This window comes from Alligator mississippiensis, chromosome 4 (assembly GCF_030867095.1).
Source record: "Alligator mississippiensis isolate rAllMis1 chromosome 4, rAllMis1, whole genome shotgun sequence".
Lineage (NCBI taxonomy): Eukaryota > Metazoa > Chordata > Crocodylia > Alligatoridae > Alligator > Alligator mississippiensis.
The window spans coordinates 127,406,547-127,429,845 of record NC_081827.1 but is presented as its reverse complement, the minus strand read 5'-3'; the positions used below and the strand labels follow the sequence as shown (position 1 = coordinate 127,429,845).

General features: G+C 42.9%; 1 protein-coding gene across 7 annotated transcripts in view; it reads right to left on the bottom strand.

The window, feature by feature from the left end:
- Window positions 1–7,332: 7,332 nt before the first annotated feature.
- Window positions 7,333–23,299, bottom strand: part of ABCC9 (ATP binding cassette subfamily C member 9) — a 130,581-nt gene continuing 114,614 nt past the window's right edge. For all 7 annotated transcript variants that reach the window (XM_059726592.1, XM_059726591.1, XM_059726590.1 and 4 more), the window contains 7 exons: window positions 22,303–22,433; window positions 20,864–20,942; window positions 17,447–17,555; window positions 17,102–17,205; window positions 16,201–16,334; window positions 15,125–15,187; window positions 7,333–7,669 (listed from right to left, as the gene is read on the bottom strand). In XM_059726592.1, the coding sequence (XP_059582575.1) occupies window positions 7,532–7,669; window positions 15,125–15,187; window positions 16,201–16,334; window positions 17,102–17,205; window positions 17,447–17,555; window positions 20,864–20,942; window positions 22,303–22,433 (758 nt within the window). In that variant the 3' untranslated portion in view covers window positions 7,333–7,531. The remainder of the gene's footprint in view (window positions 7,670–15,124; window positions 15,188–16,200; window positions 16,335–17,101; window positions 17,206–17,446; window positions 17,556–20,863; window positions 20,943–22,302; window positions 22,434–23,299) is intronic.

Here is a 23,299-nt window from a genome sequence, read left to right as displayed (position 1 = left end):
AGAGGGAATTTTTCAGCAGGCTAGCTGAAATCACCCCAAAATGGAACTCAGTGCTTCAAAACAAAAAAGTGATTTCTAATAAATACAAGCAATTGATTACTTGGGTTTATAATCCATTTAAATGGATGAATATTTTGTGTGCATAATATTTTCTTTAGGGCCACATCCATTATGTGCGAATACATAGTGCCTAGCACCCCAGCCACTACCTCCAATAATAAATAGGGACCTACTCAATTCATGATTTCCCAGATTTCACTGAAATCAAGAAATCATGGCTGTGTATCAAAAGTGAATGTCTGTCCAGTTGTTTCTCAGTTTAATTTCTACAGCTTAGACTAACTTGCAAAGACTGAATCAATTCAGCCTCAGACTTTTTGACTGTCTGTACTTAGCCTTGAAGTCATTTTTTCCTGAAAGTAACAAATCACTTGTGATACTTAATATAGAATGAAATGAGATTAGCCTCAGTCTTGCTAAAACTTGGTAGGAGAGGGGTAAATGTCATCCTGAATAAGAATTTAAGGCAGGGGGCCCCAAAGTTTCACCCCTGAAGAGCTATCTCAGAGAGATAGTCATAGGTGGTGCTGTTACAGGGATCTTCTAGCCCCTGTTACTTTAAGGGAGAGGAAATGCAGGAAAAAACTCTGCAGGCAGATGCAGGCAGCTGGAGTAAAGCTAGTTGCCAGAAAGGATGCAACAGACGCAGCCGAAAGACAGGACCTACAAATAACTACTTAGGAATTAGCTGCAGGGCAATGGGACAATTGTGCAGAGTTCCAGGTAGACAGAAGGGAACAAGGGAAGTTCAGCTTGGAAAACAGCGGGCTGCTCATTAACCTGACACCAGTCAGGGGAACACCTAACTGGAAGAGGTAAACCTTAAAGGATATAAACCTGGGTTCGTGAGGGAGAGGGGTCTGCATGGCCCTGAACTCTGCAAGGAGATGGGCTCCTGCCAGCTCAGGCTGCCAGGAACCAAGCTGTGGGCCAGGAAAGGTATTTACGGGGTTGGCATGGACACAGTGAGTGGGGATGAGACTCTTGCAACAGTACAGTGACCCCAGAGTGGGTTTTAAACATTTGGGCTGCTTGTAGACATAAAAAACAAAACAACCCCCTCCCCCCCCATGCTTTACCAGAAGCAGCAGTGCATTACTTCGACCCAGCTCTGTAGCGCCTGTATAGATTAGGCGCTTCAGTAGGGCTTTTGGCACTTTTATCTAAAGATGGATGATTTAATCAGCTATTAGATAAAAGTGCCGAAAAAGCCCCATTAAAACTCCCAATCTGTACAGATGTCGGGCAAGCTAACACCTCTTCTGGGCCTGTGCTGGACTCGGCGTGCAGAGTTTAAAGTGTCATTTGTGTTTTTTTCTAATGTCTGCAAGCAGCCTTAGTGTCTGTTTCTTCCTGGAGGTTTGGAAGTTGTTACAGGGCAGATGGAGGCCATAGGTGGGGTGCCTGGGAAGCACTCAGTGTTATAGAGAACTGAGGCCAGGATAGAGTCCTACAAGGGGCTGGGATCCAGAGGAATGTGTGGGGCTAAAGCTAAATAATTTGGAGGCTGGAGATAGGAGTCAGGGATTCAGTGGACCAAACCTAGTATACAGCCAGAGGCACAGTGAAGGAAATAAGAGTAAGATCTGTAAGGTATGAGCTTGGCTATGGGGGTAGCTGGAGACCATAATTAATGTCCTTAAGACACATTAGGGCTCGAGCACATGGACAGGATGTGTAGGGTCCAACCAATTAGTGAGATATACCTGCCAATAAAGCACAGTGGGGTAGTGGATTTTGGGTCTGTTGCTGCAAAGAGGACTGGGTGAAGCAGGTGAAGCTAGGCCAAGCGTGAATCCAATGAGCACACACACGAACTCTGGGGGGCAACCTCCCGATATAAAATACAGTGTCCATCACAGCATGGAAGGTGAAACAGAGAGAAGGTTACCCAGAGGGCTTGGACTGAGGCAGGATTGGTTTTATGGCAAGAGGACACCACAGCTGTTCTCAGGGCCAGTCTTATTACACATGGGTGCATTGAAAGGGCTCATAGGCTGCATTTGGCATATGGATCAAATTTTGGGAACCCTCATTTTAAGGGTTTGATTCAGCATAAGAAATGCATAAAAACTGAGCTAATCAGTGCTCCCTGAATTTCAAAAGAATGAATAAAAATAACAGCATTTAAGCAGTTGAGGCAAAACTATATTTTAAGAGGTTCTCATCCTCATATTCAGCCTCAAAGCAGTCCTCCTCAGATGAATCTCAAAATCTGAGATTTTTTAGCCCACTGAAAAAGTATGTGCACCAGCTCACTAAAGGAATAGCAACTTCCTATTGCTAGGAGCAAATAACAAATAGTGGCTGAGGCTTATGGTTTTTGATAACCCATGGAGTTAAAATGTGCTACAATAAACTAAAACTTAAAATGTGCTACAATAATGGATATATGATTTCATGGGATTCTCCTGGTATATGTGACCTGGTTTTGCGTGACTGTGTACTTTTCGTTCAGCAACAAAAATGGGAATAGATTCAGGTCTCTCAAAACACAAAGGATGACAGCCATACCAGAACAGTCACAGCTCAAGGCTGAGAAACATTTTCATGGCTTGCAGATAGGTGCATTAACTCCCAAGGATCTCATGCCTCTTGTTTCACCTCCCTCCTCCCAGAAACAGCTAATGGAGAAAAACAAAATACAAAAGACAGAAAAATGCCATTAAAGGTTTCGTTTCTCAGAAGTCTGATCCTCCCTCCCCCCCGATATTAAATAATATATATTTTTCAGTGCTCCATTTCAAACGTGGTCTTTGTAAGAAGGAGCTCCATATTTCAAGCATAACATTTATCCTTAATACCTAGACTAAAGATTTGTTTAGTTTACTGCATGGGAAGCAAATCTAATAAGCTTCATGCTGAAGAGAAAGAGTGTGCGGTTATGTCTAGAAAACAGGAGAGGGAGTAGAGAGGGTGTAGAGTTATATAAAGAAAGAGGAGGAGGCCTCAAAGGGAGGAGTGGGTGGAGAACTGTGTCAGGCAGGAGAAGGTGTGAAGTCATGTCAGGGGAGAATGGGAGACCACAGAGAGTATGCAGGTGCGCCAAAATACACGAGAGAGTCTCAAGTAGGGTATGATGTAAGGAGATATCATGGAAGGAAGGAGGAGAGAGTAGGGACTGCCCAGAAGAATTTGGAATGTGGTGCTACAACCAGTCAGAGAGAATGAACCTCTACAACCAATGGAGCTCCTTCTTAAGGAAGGATACATCTAAAAGAACCTTAAATAGAAAACAGAAACAATAGAAAACAGAAAGAATAGAAACAGAAACAATTCATTTCATATACTTCATACATTTTGCAACATTCCTAATAACACAGTTCAGAAAAACAAACAAGAACCACGGTATGTCTTGAGAATGCTGGTACAAATGCACCCTTCTTCATTAACAGAAAATACAAAAAGCCGAGTTCATCTTATGCCTCTAGTAAGGACATAATATATAAGGCACAGTGGCTATAATGCAGAGATCAGCATGGTTTCATTAGGGGCAGGTCATGTCAGACCAACCTGATTGCCTTTTACGATCAGGTCACAAAAGCATTGGATGCAGGTGTCGCTGTGGATGTAGTCTTTCTGGACTTCAGCAAGGCCTTTGACACTGTCTCCCACCCCATCCTCATTAAAAAATTAGGTGACTGTGGCATCGATGCCTACATGGTCAGATGGATTGCTAATTGGCTGAAGGGTCGTACTCAGAGAGTACGGACGGGGTGTCCGTACTCAGAGAGTATGGAGGTGGACAGGTCATATTCGACGTGGGGGGAAGTGGGCAGCGGAGTCCCCCAGGACTCGGTCCTTGGGCCCGCACTGTTCAATTTCTTTATCAGCGATTTGGACGACGGGGTGAAAAGCAACCTGTTCAAATTTGCTGATGATACCAAAATTTGGGGTGAGGTGGGCACGCTAGTAGGGAGAGAAAGACTGCAGAAAGACCTGGATGGGTTGCAGGGGTGGGCTAACAAAAACAGGATGCGTTTCAATACGGACAAGTGCAGGGTGCTGCACTTGGGCAGTAGTAACCGGCAGCACACTTATAAGATGGGAAACTCCCTTCTTGAGAGCCCGGAGGCAGAAAGGGATCTTGGAGTCATTACTGACTCCAAGATGAACATGGGCCGACAATGTGAGGTCATGGTCGGCAGGGCTAACCGGACCCTATTGTGCATCCAAAGGTGCATCTCAAGTAGGTCCAAGGAGGTGATCCTCCCCCTCTACGCGACACTGATCAGGCCACAGCTGGAGTACTGTGTCCAGTTCTGGGCACCCCACTTCAAGAGGGATGTGGACAACATTGGGAGGGTCCAGAGGAGGGCCACCCGCATGATCCGGGGACAGCAGGGCAGACCCTACAATGAGAGGCTACGGGACCTGAACCTGTTCAGCCTTCACAAGAGAAGGCTGAGGGGGGACCTTGTGACTGTCTATAAACTCACTGGGGGGGGGGGACCAGAAGGGTTTGGGGGAGACCTTGTTTCCCCTAGCGCCCCCCGGGATAACAAGGAATAATGGCCACAAGTTGTTGGAGAGTAGGTTTAGATTAGACATCCGTAAGAACTACTTCACAGTTAGGGCGGCTAGGATCTGGAACCAACTTCCAAGGGAAGTGGTGCTGGCTCCTACCCTGGGGGTCTTTAAGAAGCGGCTCGATGCCTACCTGGCTGGGGTCACTTGAGCCCAGTTTCCCTCCTGCCCAGGCAGGGGAGGGGGTCAGACTTGAAGATCTACAAGGTCCCTTCCGACCCTACTTCTATGATTCTATGATATGATTCTATGATCAAATAAGTCAATGGTAATTCATGAGACTTCCTGTCTGTCTTTGGACATTCAGTAGGATTTTATTTCTTAAGAAATGAAAGTAAACTGCTGTGCCTCATTCACATGTTACAATTATCACCGCAGATTTCACCACAGTTAGAAAATACTGCGGCAGTCCTGTGCTTGTGAATTGAGATGGATTAGCTATGCTGGGAGGTATTTCCCAGCCCCTGACATACTAAAACAAAACAGTAAATTTAATTCTGTTGCATCAAGCAAGTTCAACAAACAATATCTATTCTTCACTTTAATTCTGAATCTAAGTATAGTGAATCCAATTAATTCCTAGTGTAAGATCAATGAAGTAAATGGATTTAAACCAACAATGATTTGGGCCCTTTGCCTCTCAAAACTTGAGGAACAACATACAGTAGATGGGAAAGAATCAGAAATACTTTCTCTTATAAAATGTTAAAGTGATCTTTGGTTGCTTACATATGCTATGCACTCTGATTTATAATAGTAGAGAGAGATCAGAGCAATTATAAAATATTGTGGGGTTTTTTCTTCTTTTTCACTCCACCAGGATAAATCTGCAATATTTAAACACCTCAAATTAAAAAAGATTCAGATCAATTTCTCCCTGGGTTCAATTTCTAAATTTTAATTATTTTAATAAGTCATGATAACAACATGCTTATCCTGCATACAGGATGTCCTTCCTAGACATACAGTAGTTCATGATTATGATTTACATTGAGTAGTTCTGGCAGTAGGATAGATTATGTTCCAAATTCTATTTTGGAAGCATATGTATAACACTCCTCTTAATACACAGAGATTTATGTTCATTGTTCCAAGTGCAGAATTTATTTCTAACCATTAATCATCTGTAGAGAGATATCTGGATGAGATTCCCAAAGCAGTGTTAAGGGGCTGAGCAAAATTAAGATGCATCTAAATCCTCTACCTTGCTTTGAAAATCATATCATCCAGGCCAAGGTATGAAAGTGGTAGGTATGTGAAGAGTGTTTTGAGGTTTGGAGGGGGAATAAAAGGTGGTTCATGATAAAAAGGTTAAAATTGATGCCCAGGTACTAATGATTGTCTAATTGCAGGAACATGCCTTATATAAGATCTGAATATTTCAACTAATTTTTTTTTTAAAATGGGTGCCAATATCAGTATACTTAAACTACATTTCCTCTAATACTAAGTCTTACCATATTGAGTGAAGTTCATTCCCAGGGTAAACCTACTGAAGCCAATATAATCCTGGGATGAATGTGCCCTTTCATTTTCAAAAGCCATCCAACCAGCAACACTAAACACTAATTTTTTTCAGATACTGATTTTTATCTTGTCCTTTTGATGTTTCCTGGCCATTACCATTAGGAAGAGTAGATTCCTGGGCAAGATCTGAATACTACACTACCTTGTAATAAAAATATATATGCACTTCAGAAAGAGTCTCATCCATTATAACACGGGGAAGCTTATATAAAGCTTATACACAGCTTTGTGGATGGCAACTGCCATTGCTTTTAAAAAGCGGAGTCCATCAGGATTCCAAATAGTGCATATGAACTGACATGGAAGAGAGGAGAAATTTATTTACCTCTGGTGGAAATCATTTGTTCTATAACTCCTGCTCTCAAGAGAATATTTTTTAACTTTAGCTCGAAGATATGACTCTAGGCAAAGTTTACACCTTTGGAATGCATCAGATTGCACTAAGAGCGCAGACTGAAGTGAAGCTCCCCACTGTAACTCATGGCACTTTATAGGAAGCACCCTGATTTACAGTGATCCCCCTGACCCAACAGACATTTGCTATTGGGTCCCTGGGGTTGGGAGATTGAGCTGCAGTTGGAGCGGCTGCAAGTCCGCAGCTGCTGTCCCCTAACCACACACCTCCAAGCCCTGCTGCTGTCTTCAAAATGGGAGGGGGGAAGGGAGCAGAGAGAGCTCAGTTTGGGGGTTGCCCAGCTGATGCTGGAGGGTGGGGCAGCTGGATTGGAGTGGGGGGCCTCCCTTCCCCTTCCTCCCGTGCTGAAGACAGTGTGAGGAGCAGGCCCTACTCCCAGCACACACTGACACAAGTTAATGATGACACTCTGCTTTGTAGTGCCTTCATCTGAACCCTCAAATAATGAGGGTTCAAACTGTCATGGGATTGGGCCCTTTTAAAGCACCATGCTCTCCTGTAAGGGCATGACTGTACAGCACTTTGAGTGGCTCATCGTGTGACAAAATGTCACTTACTTGTGTCAGCACCCTAAGTGTTATATACAGTATTCTTTTTCTAGGGGTAGATATTCCTGGTGCTCTTTAGCTCCCATGACACATTACATTATTTGATCACTGGTTCCAATGTACCATATTCAGTTCCTAAAAGGCAGCATTCTTTTGCATGTTACCAACAACAAAAAACTGTACTAACAACATCCAAGGAAAATGCCAAATTTTCAGGAAGTCAAACTGTTGCAAATTTACATGTGAGAAGCTTAATGGCATTTGGTAAAGTGACATTTTTATTGCTCTGAGACATACATGTAGTGCAATGGGTTTTATTATTTAAAGATAGAAACGTGCAGAAAAAAATATTTGAAAAGACTAAAGTGACACTACTTCCAATAGAAAATATTTAAATTTCATGTTTTTTTTAAAAATAAGGTATTAAAAATACAGCATGCAATCTAGTGACCCTTCACATGTCAGCCCGAACAAAAGAAGCAAAGATGCCATTTTCCTGGGAGAGTAAGTTCTCTGGAGTATCGTATTCCAAAATGTTCCCTCGTTTCATCACAATGACCAGGTCTGCAGTCAGAATAGTGTGAACCCGATGCTGTTGTAAAACAAAAAGCCATACAGAAATTCAAATTACATTAACAGTATTCATTTCAGGCCTGGTCTAAACCCACTGAAATCAATTGGAGGATATCATCTGTCATCAGTGGTTTTGGAATTGGGTCCTTATAGCAAGAAATCTTAAATAATTTGCAAGAAATAGATTCAAGTCTTGAAAATGGTTATGGAAGTATTTGAAAAGCACCTTTTGAGCTTAAAGTCTCTCCAAGTGCATAAAAGTCAAGCACGGGCATGAATGTTAACAGGATTGAGATCTATAGGTCCATGGGCCTGGACGTTAAGTAGCTCCTGAGACCCTGTGTGCCCTCCATCCATACTAAATCAGGAGTTTGATGGAAATGGGCACCTAGAATTATGTTCCTGGGCTTGCTGCAAAAATAAACCCAGCCATGCATAGATAAAGCACCACCAATAAACACCTTCTTCTGAAAGTTTTGGTCAAGGATGTGGCAGGCCAGTAGGGGGTGCTCCTGCACTGAGCCACCTGCCTCACTGTGCCTGACCATCTTCCAGGCTCCGAGTGCCTCCCTGGGGGCGCCTCACATCTGACTGACTCCCTTCCTGGTGCACACCCGCTAGCCCGGGCTAACGCTGCCACCACCCAGGGTCTGGACTGTTTCTGGCCCTGTGCCCCCTGGGAAACACAGGCCTGGTAGTCCTTGAGGGTACTCAACCCACTCCAAGATCCTGGGATGCTTCCCTCAGTCTGAAGCACAAATAGTGGTCTCCCTTAGTCAGCTGAACCAAGGAGACCCCAAGGCATAATCTAGACCCACTCCCACACTAGGTACCAAGGAGAAGTTTATTGGTTACAAGGAGGAAGGAGGTTTGGAATAGGGTACAGGGTTGAGCAATATTAGAGAAATCCCACAGAGCAAACTGGCATGGCTGGGTAGCCTTTGATCATGCATCTGAGTTACTGCAAGCTATATATCTAGTTAGATCTCAGGCAGTTTATTTATGAGCATCATCCAGAGGCAGGTGGAGATTCCCTCTGGAGGCAGGCAGTTCATTGATCATGAGTTTCAAGAGAGAGAGAGCAGGTTTCAGATAGTCCAGCTTCTCTCTCTCTGAGTTTCCATCATGGCTACTGCCCCTCCTCCTGGGCAGTCTTTAACTTATATAGCCCTTATGACCTCATTTACCTGGTCCAATGGAGGCCAGTACCTGTTGGCTGCCAGCCAACCAATTTGAAATGCATCACTGGTTGCAGGTTCTCTAGCCCCCTCCCAGTCTGGTTGGCATTGCTTAGAACAATAGGGAGTTTAAGCCCCCAACCCAGGTATGTGATTCCAGTCACCTAGGCAGAGGAAGCAGGTTTCCCCACTTCCTCAGGAATGTATCCAGCTCAGGTTATAACTCAGAGTCACCTGAAGAGATGGGGCAGAGGAGTCTGCCCTTTGCAGTGACCATGTTAACCAAACTGTCACCAAACAGAGTTTTTGGGGAGAGACAGGGGAGGCATTCTGCCACAAAGGACACTTAGACAAACACATATTCTTACAAAAGAGGTTTTTGTTTCTTAGTGGTCATGCAGATTAGATGTGGTTTTGAGTTTTAAATTTACATCAATGTCCCACCCCCACTGCCCCACACATACTCTGTAAAGAATGCAGTTTACATGTCACAGGGAGCGTCTTGAAGTGTGCTTTAATGCTCAGGGGCATTTGTACACAATACAGGGTTTTATTTCCCTAAATTGAAGTGGTGGTTTTTAAAAAAGCTTCAATTTAGAGTGAAGTAAACCCCTGTGTTGTGTACACCCATGTTGCTGCCTGATCCTTACCTGCCTCTCCAGTGGTGGGGAGGGGAGAGCGAGCTGCTGGTGGGCAGAGTACTCCCTGAGATGCAGGGTGGGGCTGGTGCTTCCCTCTGTGGCAGTGGCAGCCCCCTCACCCCCGGTGGCTCCCACCTACAGGCACCCGGTTCAGGCAGTCCCGGGGGGCAGTGCAGCCGCAGAAGGAAACACCAGGGCCCTGCACAGCTCAGGCAGGCAGGCTCCGGAGGGGGAAAAAAAAAGATCAGGCGTGCTGCTTTTTTTCCACCCCCTTCTGTGGAGCCTGCCTTCCCGGGCTGCTGCTGGGCTGCCTGCACAGTCCCTGAGCCACATGGAGCCCAGTGCTTCCCTCCACAGCTCGGAGGAAACTTTAGTTTAGGAAACTAAAACTGCTCGGATGTGTTTTACTTTGCAGTGCCCCAAACTCATATGCTGCGTCCCAGTCATTTAAGGCGCATTACGCCGCCAAATGTGCTACAGCGGCTGGAATTAACACGCAATACGCTGCTGGACGTGCAAACAGCAATGCCATTAAAGCAGTGCAAAAGACATTTAACTTGCTGTAAACCCGCTTTAAAATGTCGTCCACAAATGCCCCAGTAGATTATTTTAATGAGCATTAAAGCATCACGTAAAAAACTATGACATTACGCTAATGCTCAGTAAAATAGTCTACTGCATATTAAGTGTCACTTAAAAACGGTGCAAATGAGCTACTGCACATTAGGTAAGTCTAATGTGCATTAATTTAGTACCCCATATTGGAGGGTATTTATACACATGCATGTGCTGCAGTGCATACATTTGTATACATGGCGAAATGCATGTCAGCGCTGAGAAAATGCTGGTGGTGCTCTTGTAACCTAAAACACATCAAAGGTGTTTTCGTTTTAAGGTGCACCGCTGCCATTTTCTGTGTGCTGATGCGCATTTCACTATTTATACAAATGTATGTGATGCAGCGCCAGGCACATCAGTTCATGTGCTCCACAGACTCGATTAATTGAGTCTGCTTTGATGCGCTGGATTTTTGGCATGTCACAGCAGACAAAGGTACGTGTATAAATGCCTGTAGGTATTAATTTAAGGCACATTAATGCACATGTAGACATGCCTACAGAAATTCAAGGGACTGCACTGATGATGCAGTGATTTGGACTCACTGTTTCAGGTAAGTTGGTTTGAACTTGAAGCTTTCATCACTAACTCATATAATTTGGCAGTTAGCCACTTAACAGCCCACTTATGCTTGGGACTGATTCATATCTCCTTATCAAATCCAAATAGCAATATTACTAAAGGGATAAAGAATCTATTAGTTGAAAATCATTTTGAATGAGTGATAGGCTGGAACAAACTACAATGTCTCACCCCAGAAGAAGATTTGTGGTGTTTTTGTCAAAGGAACACATATCCACTAAGATAAGAACTGAGACAGACGATACATTTCAATTACTCCTTTCCATTCATTTATGAACTCCTTTTATAATAATTTTTATTTTTTTCATAGACTAACAGGAAAATTAAAATCTAATTAATGGAGCAGTGGAAGGGATTTCATGTTTAAGATGAACTTTTGAAAGTACTTGAATACAACAAACAGTTTTTCGTACTGTTACTGAACAGCTTGTGCAGAAGAACGGAAGCAGAATTAAAGATAATAGAGTTAAAGATAGCTACCAGAGAGCCTGAAGTCTTGTGAGCCAGAATGGTCTGACAGAATCTACTTGTGAGTCTTCACCAAAGTGGTGAACAGGCCATCCTCTTTGAGGAGCAAGTTTGAGGCAGTATCGCACTCAGCTAGAATACCATCAGAAAAGACTAGCACAATGCCTGCATCCAAGATCTGAGACACTCGGTGCTGAAAAGAAGAGAAGAAAAACAGGCAGGTAGGTGGAGAAAGAAGGAGCAGCCAAAAAGAAAGTGAAGGCAACTAAATAAAATGCTTTGTGAAGAACAAGGAAGCCAGATGTGAACAAGTGCCATATTTCCTTCCTAAACCAATATGGAAAACAGAAAGTCAGTGATACTGATAAGTAATATTTTAGTGGGAGAGAGAGCACCAATCATGCAAGGATCTGAAGGACAGTTTTATGAATGGACATCCTTGTTAATAATATTTTATGCATTTATGCATCCAAGAATCTTAACCACAAAAATGAGCTAGCTTAAGTGATCAGACCAAGGTAACACAGCAGGTCACTAACAGCTGGGAACAGAGCCCAGCAGTTGTGACTCCAATCTTACTCTCTAAACTGAAAATAAAACTTCAGACAAAACAAGTAAAACAGCTGTTGAAGCTTACATTTATTTCAGGCATGAAACAGCTGTCTGCTAAGTAAGGATGTCATCATAGGGTGGAATTACTCTTAAAATGCATTAAAGGCATCATACAAATGGACAGAACTTCTAGCCTATATAGAGAGCTGGTTGAAAAACAGGAAACAACCCATAAAATTTTAGTTTAGCTCTCCTAGGGGTTTTTTTTGGTGAAATTTGAAAAATGTCCATTTATACATCTTTATAGTAACAAAGAAAAGCTGCTAAATTCATAAATCACATTATAAATGACAGTTGCAGAAAATGTACAAAGGCATAAGTAACAAAATCCAGATTTTGAACCAAGGTTCAGTAATGGTAGTTGGATCCAGTACTTTAACTGGGTTTAGTAGAGAGATTTAGCTCAATGGTAACTTTTGTAATCGGATACCAATTTGTATGTTGAGCTCCACTGCAAAGTTCAGAGTATAACTAGATGTCACCAAATGCAGTGGATCAGCAGTGCCAGGATGTGTCCACTAATCTGCTTCACTGGGGAAAACACACATCACCCATTGTCACTGTCTTGCCCATTGACCCTGCAGGACAATGGGCAATGTGTTCCCCACTTGCAGAGATGCACCTTGGGAAATCCCTGGGGAAAGCTAGCTCTGGTGTGGTCCTGGGGCTGAGACTGCAAATCAGCTGACTGGTGGTCCCAGCCCTGGGGCTTCCCCAGAGTGTTGTTGCATACCCAGGGAATCCTAAACAGCAAACCTGAACCGGTACTTCCAGGGCTTTGGGGGCCTGATCCTGCATGCCCCAGGAATGGGAAATCCCAGCATGCAGGACTGGGCCCTAAAGCCTGAGGAGTCCTTGCCGAGGCTGGCACGGGCTTCTCTGGGCTGCCCAGGCTCCCCCGCCTTAAAGCAAATGGATCTCAACCAAAAAAGAGCATCATAAATTCATACCACGTAAGTAACAAGGGTCATGGACATCTGCTTACTTAGCTTTTGTGCCACCATAAAAAATGTTATGGTGGTACAAAGGCAACATTTGTTAACACTGTCAGGTTGTTCAGATCCAAAATCTTCAGACCCAAATCTTTCTTGGCTTTTTCCATTTTATACAGATGAACATTACTGTATTTACTCAAATCTAAGATAGCCCTGAATATAAGATGACCCCCCCCAAAAAATTAGATTCTATATGTGGGAAATTTATAAATTTGTTATAGTTTTCCAGCTATCTAATTATTTGTGGTCTCCCTTGAATTTGTCCCCCTCCCATTGCTAAAGCAGGGAAAATAAATCTAGGGGGTTAAATAGCCCCATTCCCGCCTCCTCTTCACAATCAGACACTGCTCTCCTTGAGCACATGGAAGTATGGGGCAAATACGAAAACACTGCCCTTGAAATAAACATAATTTACCATTTAAGCAAATTACTACAGATAGCTCTACCTTTTATGAAACGGCTGCAAGTTTTAGCAAAAGTACTCCATAAACACACTTATAAACAGCACTTTTGTTCTTCCTTATATACATAGTACAAACTTAAAAAAAAATTGTTTCAAGGTCCAATTTTGTTCTGAATTCTGTTTAGCAAAGCCCAATGGTCACATTCCAAATTTTGGTTGAGACGGGGTCAGTCGTTCAAGTCTATGTGGCTCTACCACCAGGCAAGTATCCTTCCTCCCAGATTCATCTGTCTGGGGCTTTAAATATTCCCCAATCCACAGCACGTATCCTATGTACAAACCCCAAGCCTGGAGTCCTTAGGGGTTGGATGCCCCTTACTCTTGCTTGCTCCTAGCTAAAAGGCCAAGAAGCAACCCACAGGGAAAGTGATAATACAGTCCCCATCAACCAGAAAACTGTGCAGTCAAGTTTCCTCCATTTCAGGAAGCTACCCCTACTTGGAGTGCAAGGGGCAGACCTCACCCTATAACTACACTTGATCAGTTGAGAGGATCATAGGATCTCTCCTGCCAAGCAAGTATGTGGTATAACTATGTATACAACTATATAAACAACTAAGTATATAGTACAACAACTATATATCATTGAACCATATTAGTCCAAAGCCAAAAAGATCATGATTTACCATATAGGTCACTGGGTTGGGCCTCACCACAGTCAACAGCATTTCAAGCCATTGTGGCCCCATAGTCCAGCATTGATCAGTATGTGCTTGTACTCCAGATACCCCACACAAACGATCCATGTGCTAATAAGGCCTTCCCCCCACAACTCATGGGTTTTCTTGTCACAAGCCTTGGGATCCTTCAAAAAATTATATGCAGATGAGGCGCAGGACAACCTGGTCCTGCTCCATCTCCTGGAGGGCAGGGCCACACTGATCATATGCAACAGGCTGAAAGAGGGGGAAACAGAGGTCTGGGTGAACTATTTAGGCCCCCATTTGGTAATGTTTTCTAGATATTTAAGGCTAGTGAAGAAACAAGAGTCACTGGAAATGGGAATGAAAGGCACAGATCAGCTTCAGGGTGAAGAAATCAAAATGTATTCAGTGTAATAGCTCACCATGACTTAAAAAAGAGTTGGTGCTGAGGAGAACTGCAGGCAATTGGCACTACCACATATCTTAGTCAGATGGGATGCAATAATTATCCTTGTGGTAGGCTCCCATCAGCATCTCAGCTTTTTGAATAAGATCAAATGTAGCAGCATGTTTGGCATCAAGGGGAAGGCATCAGGATTGGCCCTGGCCCTTCTGGTGCTGGCCTGGTATTCCAGTACCTGCAGGCTGGTGCCAGTTCCCTGTGGAAAGAATGCTTGCCCATTTTTTTTAAGAGCCCCCCCAAAGAAAGGGTCCCATCAGCATTTTTGGCACCGGTGGAGCTGGCTGCATCCTCTCTGAGCACCAACCTGAATGCCAGCCTGGTACTACAGTACCTATGGGCTTAGTGCTTGTTCCTTCCTGGGGGAGCAACTGCCCATTTTTTAAGGGCCACACATAAAAATAAACCCCAAAATGGTTCCCATCAGTATGTTAACCCATACGGGCCATGTGGTTTACAGTGATGCTCAGACTTTCCATTTAATCAACTTCAGAGTTGGTTTCCATTACTTTGGCAGCAGTTTAATGAAAGACAGTGCATTTAGTAAGGTTTTCTTGTATGAAATTATAAGATGAGGGTCTTCCCCCTGCCCCCCCCAGTGCTGACTTGGGGGAAAAAGCCCTTGTTTTGTATTTTAGTAAATAAGGTATTTGCTAGATCCAGGTTTGTGCTTTTTACCTCTTTAAAGTTCAGAGGTGTTCTGGGCTGAGTTTTAGTTTCAGTTTGTTTTCTAAACAGCAATTAACTGGTCAACAGCAAGTCTTACTACGTGAAGAATGAGGAAAAGAAGCTTCTTCTGTAGGTCATACTTACAGCTATTGTTACAACTGTGCGGTCTGCAAAGGCAGTCATCACAACCTTCTGCAAAATGTTTTCCTGAGAAAGAAAAACGCCCAAAAGTTATTCAGGGTTTTACATCTCCTTATAGTATATGTCTTTTTCATTGTCAAGGACTCACAACCACATAGTTCAGTGCCTTTTATCTACGTGCCTGGGTATGTCTATATTGTAATGGCAGTTTGTCCCAACCAGGATATTCATAAGTGTGTCCCACCCACCCACTCCTGCTATGCATTCCAAATTTAGAAATACCATATTTTCTTGCATAAAACACACACCTTCCCCAAAACCAGCTGGGAGAAATTGGAGTGTGCATTATTTGTAAGAAATATAGATCCCCAGGAGTCTGGAGATTTGGCAGTGGTGGAATGTTGACAATGCATAGCAACTAATCGTGTCATTTCTCCTCTGCTGACAAATTTCCAGACCCCTGAATGACATGGCCCTGCACACTAGATTGGGCTGGTACACTGAAGCCAGACTGGGCACATGCCCCCAAACTCAGTGCACTGGATCAGGTACTTACCTGTGCTGCAAGGTACAAATACTTTTTCTTCAAGCCATCTGTCAAAACCAGAGTATGTATAATATTTGGGGCATGCTACATGCCAAAAAATATGGTGCGTCAGTAAGGCTCATGTAGCATGTCTCTGGCAGCTGCACTGAAACACTCCAGAAACTGAGATCTTGACATCAATCACTGGGGGGCTGTCCTAGAGCAAGTAACCTCATCTGTAGCTTTCTAGGTGTGGCATGTGTGAGAAGGAACAGTTGGACACACTGTAGTACAGACCCTGAATTATGTCATGTAGTAGGACCCTCAATACCAGGCCTTTTTTTTTTACATTTTTCCCCACACCACAGACATCAAAATGAAAATTAACATAACCAAAAAAATAGCTATAAGATAGATACCAATCTCCTCTGCCCAGTGATATAACATCTAGGGAAGACTGTACCAAAGGTGTGAGTTTTCAGCTCAAAGTGCCTTCTTGCCTCTCACAAGACATATCAACTGGCACTAGTAGCAGTATAGCTGGCATACTCACTGTAGCCATGTCAATAGAAGCTGTGGCTTCATCCATGATGAGGATGCTGCTCTTACGAACAAAGGCTCTGGCCAAACAGAAGAGCTGTCTTTGACCCACACTGAAATTCTCTCCTCCTTCTGTTACCATCGCATCTATAACAGAGTTAGGTTCAAGGTTTTAAGTTATTGAAATGCTGTTGCCTAAAGATGTTATTCAACTAAGTATACTCATGAAATACAAAATCAGTGCCCCAAGTGATTTGCAGTATAAGCCAGAAAACCTATGCTGAAGAGGTGTTGAAACATCAAATGATATTCCTGAAATATGTTATAAGCTGATCTATGCTGAGCACTGGACTGCAGTGATATTGAGAAGACTGAGCACTGCTGCTGGGACCACAGACCTGAGGGCAATATATTATCTCACACAGTCATGGACTGAGAACTTAACAAACTTGGGAAAGCATATCATATTTAATAATGTGTAACATGTATAAGTGGCTTTCCTTCATGAACCAGGCCTGAAATAAAAAGGAAACTGCTTGATCAGTGATGTAATTAGGAGACACAGCTGTTGGGCCTTCATGTGGCAATCACAGATTTTACTGTTGAAACAGAGTTGTAAAAACAGTTTTTAACCATCTGACTAATAGTCCCCCAGGCCCACCTGCTGATGTACTGTACTAACATTTAATTGAAATCAGTGCAAAACTAAACCATCATTCAGCAGTATGAGAGGTATACTTTTGGAATATTCATCAGGCACTTGCCACCCCCTTACAGAATGTCTCAAAGTCAGGCTATATATCACACTCTCCTAAGCCTACAACAAGACATTCAAAAATCAAAACATTCTTTGCATATATATGTTCTTTTTTTATGCACTGGCATGAATTCATGAGCACTCGGTTTAGTCATACCTAGGCCTCCTGGCAATAACTTCACCATGTTCTTCAGCTGAGCAATCTCCAGAGCTTCCCAAAGTCTATCGTCAGTGCACTTGCACTCTGGATCCAAATTAAAGCTGCCAGTGCCAGGGAAAGAATAAAGGGTTTAGTGAGCACATTTCAAGACCAAACACCTTGGTCTAGTCCAAGGCAGTGCTACAGCTATATGTTACTCACAGATTTTGCATAGCTAGAAATAGGCATAGAAGGTCTTCTCCCATTCCCATCATCCCCATCTCCTGGATGGCTTCTGTGGTACCATCTCTGATGCAGAACCTATACAACTTTACAATTCACACAGCAAAAAGTAATACGCACCGAATGGAACCGCTGAACAGCACAGGATCTTGGAGAATAATTGACAGTCGGGAGCGGAGGGTGTGCAGGGGTAATTTACTAATGTCTATTCCATCAATCACAATCCTCCCTGTTTGGAACAATACAATTTTATAAGCTTGCAAGTATTGTGCCATTTCTAAGCAGACAACACCAAAATTAATCACAAAGAAGCAGAAGCTTATTTGGATTTGGGCTAGCCTCCAAACTCTGAGAGTGACTTTGCATCCCCTCAGCTGTGACATAAACATGTGGAAGGTATACAATAAATATCATATAAGTATGATATACAATAAAGGTATAAAATAAATATTGCGTAAAATAAAACAACCCAGGGGAAATTCTGCTTATTGATGACAGACACTTATCATCTCTCTCCTTCTCTTTTTAAGTCCCTTAAAGGAAATATTTTGGTTTCATGCTACATGATTAATGATGCCAAAGATAATTAATTATGGAGCATCCTGTGCTCTGCAGCCAAGCAGAGGAAGAGAGGACAACAGCAGTTGAGATAATTGTTCCTGGGCCACTTTCTGTTCCTGTTGATTTTAGTAAGGATCAGATTGGAATCTTTTATTTCAAATTTATGCTAGCTTATTTTGCGTACAACACTCAAGCAATCATAATATGAAACATGAATACAGGCCTTGCTGTCCTTAGAAAGCTAGAAACACATTTCCAAAGATAAGAGATGGCTCAGTGAACCAAATATAAGAAATGACTCCGTGAATTAAAAAATGCACCCAAACTCAGTCATGTTAAAATCATTTTTCCATGTTCCATAGGTAGGTGCCACTTAAGTATAAATTATGAATTATACTTAGGTTCAGCTGACCAAAAAAGCAATGGAAGCACATGCCTTCCTGGCATGGCATTTCAATAAAGGAAGCTACATGCAATAGCGGTGGTGGTCACTAATGTACAGAGATTCCATTAGCCCATCAGGTCAATAAATTTTATAGATTTGACCTGACAATCTAATCTATGGCATGTCAGATGTGGCAACCTTTGGCATTCCGGGGGAAAAAATCTGCAGGCTAGATTGGGATTGCCTGCTTTGTAAATAGGAACAGGCAGGAAGTACATAAAAAGGTCACACTCCTTAAACCTCTGCAAACCTCTGCAAAACATCTGGCTGCAATTGCAGCCCTTCAATTTCCCAGCACACAAGACCTTCTCATAGCTGCTAGGGAGGGAATGGTACATCAACAGGTGCAGACACTGGGTTCCATTTGTATTTGCCCCAGTGATTCCCAAGAAAGACTCTTTCTCTGCGATGAGCAGTTTCTGTTGGAGTACCTGTTGTGCTCTGTACTGCACCCAACATGGAAATAAACAGATATTAATATTCTGAGTCTGTTTGCCTTATGTCCTAAAAACAGAAAGGACCAGCCCTGACCCAGGAAATGATCAATATAAAGAAATTCAAAGCTACTGAGAGCTGCTGTTTCTGTAACATTCAGTTTCATCACTATGTTATTTGTAAAACACAGAGAGCTGTATACTGCATGGTGTTGAATGTCCTAGCCCCGATCTAGCGAAACACTCAGGCACATGCTGAGTTTGACTCCCATGGGTTGACCAACATGCTTGAAGCTCTCTAGGTTCAGAATTTCACCCTCAGCAAAGTCTGCCTTTTTAAAATGCTTTCAGAGGGTCAGTCCATCCATCAGTCACCATCAATCAACAACAGCAACTTGACCATCACCTTTTTCTCATATATGAAGGTAGAAGCCTGGGGAAGAGGAGATGGGGGAAGAAAGATGGTGTGCTAGCGAGCAGGAAGATACAATGTGTTAAGGGAAAACAGGTTGATTGGAGGAAAAATTGGAAATAAGAATGCCTGGGTGGGATAGGAAGAGTGGAAAGGAAATAGAGGAAACAGGGACAGAAATAAGGGGGTGAAATGGCATGATGCAGAGAGGACAGGGAAGCCTGGGGCATGGATTGTAAGAGCTCCTTAAGAGGAACAAGAACATGTGAGATGTTTTAAGGGGTGATACCATGGAATATAAGTGAGTATGAAATGTAACAGATACAAGAGAATAGACGAATGAGATGGGCAGAGTGGGTGAAATCCTAGCTGTACTGAAGTCAGGTGTCACCTACCAAAGACTTTAACAGGTCTAAGATTTCATATAGACCCGAAGAAAAGATGGGGGCAGTGGGGCTAGATACTGTCTAACATTGAAAGAAGGGAGAGACATGGACAACAGACAGTAGAGAGAGAAGATGAAAGTCAAGAAAACCTGAGAGGAAATGGAATGCCATTCTAAGGCAACAATTCAGAGATACAGGAAATAGAAGACTGAGACAATCAAGTGAGAGGCATAAAGAAAGTAAAGGGTAGATTATATAGAAAAGGATAGGCATAAAACTATGTTTATTATTTGTATCATTGTAGCACCTAGGAGGCTCAGTCAGGGCCCAGGACTCCACTGTTTGAGGTGCTATGCAGACAGACCAAGATGACTGACTTAAATTAATTCCAGCTGATGTACTTATCCTCTTACATCTTACTGGATTGTGCTGGCTGACATTCCATACATATTCCATATGATACATGGGAGAATGATATGCCATAGAAATAAGAATATTGCAAAATCATCCTGGGCTTCTGCTGTAACTGGAAAATGGCAATATTTTTTTTTTTTTAAGTTAAGGGAGCACCTTTACTGCATACCAGTTTCTATTTTCCCAGAACTTAGCTCCTTTATTTTAATGTAGTTATTCAGTAGGGATAAATTTATAGGGAGAGACCAGAGTTAAATATTTTTTCTTTCCATTTAGAAACAGAATTATTCTGTCAGATTATAAAGGGTCTTACACTAGATCCTACAATAAGTAGAGACTTTCTCTAATAGCTCTCAAGGGGCACATCTACATGTGCCACTAACGTGCGGCAATAAACTGTGGCGTTTATTGCTCTACAGTTCATTGCTCCTGGGAATGTAGTTTACATGTGCACCTGGACCACAGCATATTGAGCCGGGTCCCCAGGGGTCAGCCTGCCATCTGGCAGGCAATCCCTGCATTGAAGCACCCTCATGCCCCAGCCAACCAGCTCAGCATCTACACACATGCTACTGCGCACAAAAAGACTCTGCAGCAGCATAGTACTTGCATTTACAAGTCCTACCCTGCTGCAGAGTTTATCACTTTCATGTGCCCTAATAGGGATATACATGTAGTCAACTGTACAGCAAACATCTCATGTAGACACTCCCAAGAGGCACTTGGCACATGAAGTATTGGGCAGAATAAGCCTGATTCAAACTAAGTGTCTTGAAAGTGTATACAAGGGTTTGCTTGCTTTTTCCAAAAAAAATGGAGGGAGGATATAGGGGTAGCAGTTGGGGAGTAACAGCAAACTCCAGTGTGGGATCCATAACAACTAACCATCAAAGATGTCCACCATTCTGAAGAAAGCCAAAGACAATGATGATTTTCCACTCCCTGTGCGACCACAGATCCCAACCTGCAAAACAAACTAAACTGTTATTTTTCTCAAGATCATGGTGGAAAGGAACTGTAAACCCTACTTGAATGATTTTCAAACAAGTTATTTTAACCAATAACAGCAAAAAACCCAATAACCCCCATTAAAGCAATAGGCCCTCTTAAACACACAAGCTATGGAGGGATGGGGAAGGGTTCAAGGAGATATACTTCTCTCCAATGCACTCATATTCAGAGCATTTACAGCAGGGTTATTATCAGTTCTGAGAAACATAAGGAATTACAATTGTTTGCCAAGAGCTTCAGTGGCAATGCAGACTGGATGCCACCATGATTCTGACCTTGATTCCCTATTGCATTTCTGTAGCTAGCAGCAAGAGGAAATGTATTCTTTAAATCAGTGCATTTAGGCTGCTATATATGGACATAGCATGATGCCTTCCTACAAATAATTTATCTTTTTCTGCTTGTGCTTTATACAGTAGTGCTACAATCTAATGTCTGAAATACCCAAGTGAGCTAGAACAAATCCCCCAATTCTTACAACACTGAAAGGTGAAGTGGGTTGTATACACAGGAGAAAACCTGTGAAAACATACTGCATATCACAATGGTTGCCAAAAGTGAGAGCAAAAGCAGAAACATAATATATAATAATATTAATAATATCCCAATGAAAAATACAATTTCTGCGAAAGTTCTACCGAGAAAAAATTTGCAGAGAAATACAGGAAACCCTCGTTATTCGCAGGTTTGGCATTTGCGGTTTCAAATATTCACGAATGCTGAACCTGTATTTTAAATACACTTAAACACTTACTGGAGCTCCTTGGGAGCTCCATGCTTGCTACCGCCAGGCTCCCACTGCCGTCGCCAGGCTCCTGCCATTGCTGCTGTGCTCCTGCCACTGCCACCGCACTCCTACCACTGCCACTGCGCTCCTACCATCGCCGCTGGAGCCGTGCCTGCCCTGCTCAGCCGCTGGGGGCACTGCATTCATGAACGCCCACTGCGTTCATGAATGCAATGCCTTATTCGCATATTTCGCCATTCGCGGGGGATATGAGAACGTATCCCCGGCGAATGGCGAGGGTCACCTGTATTGATTTTTCATGAGTAAAATTTAAGCAAAACTATATTTTCGCACTCATAACACACACCTTTTCTCCAAAAAATCAGCCACGTGTTGCCTGTGGCAAAAGTGAAGACAGATCCCTGACCCTTGGGCAGGCCAAACTCAATATTTAGATACTGAAAAAATGTTGGACTTGTGTGTATGTTCAAATATTAATACAGCTGTTATTGCTAACGTGTTGTCTACAGAAAGCAAAAGCTGTCATCAAGGCATAATCAAGTGAAGATGATATCATCCACAATACCTTCTGTCCTGGTTTGATGTAAGCCTTGACATGCTTGAGAACAGGCTTCAGGTTGTTTTCATATCGGACACACAAATCTTCAATCTTGATTTCCCCCTCCTGGGGCCAGTCTTTTGGGATTTGAGAAGCATCTGAAATAGTGACAGTAAACAAAGGCAAATGCTCTTATTCTGATTTACCCTTTACTATGCTTCTATCTGAAATTACAGTAAAAAGCCTACTGCAAATGGGACAAAGGAATATGGCATTAGGTAAGAATGCACCTTGTGCTAGCACTGTTTCCTCATGCAGCTGAGTACTAGCAGGGACATTAGCACTGAGCATCCAGATCCTGACACACAGGATGGCCACATCTACAAATATGCTTAACTGTGGAGTAGACCAATTAGCTGTAGAGTAAAACATCACTGTCTATATATGCAACAGCATTAGGTTGCAGTAAACTAATTAATGCAGCAGTAAGACAGTACTGTTGGGGACAGTACTATCTTATGCTGGGGTAATTAACTGTGATTAAACGCATATGGAGACACTGACTACAGTTGTAAATTGTGCTCAGTCAAACCAGCCAGCCGAGGGCCAAACTGCTGCCTGCCACCTAGCCACATGGCTCCTCCAGTAGCAACTCCCTCTACTGCCCTTCACCACCACCTGGACCCTGGGGCTAACCCTCCCACCTTGTACCTGCTGCTAGCCTGGTCCACCCCAGTCCAAATTGCTGCTGTCCTGGGTGCATATGTATATGTTGTGCCTGAGAGTAGTTTACTCTGGCTCAAACTGCTCCAGAGTTTATTGCTTCACATTAATTGCACATGTAGATGCACTTGATGAGAGGGTAAATATTAAAGTGTTTTTAGCATTGATTTGGGAAGAGGAGAAGGAAACAGGAAAGGAATTGACACTGACACAGAAAAAGCAATACAAATGGTATGTTGTTCCCGCTTTGCAACTTGAGGTCTTGACTTTACCTTAGATCATTTTTCAGTCTGGTTTATGA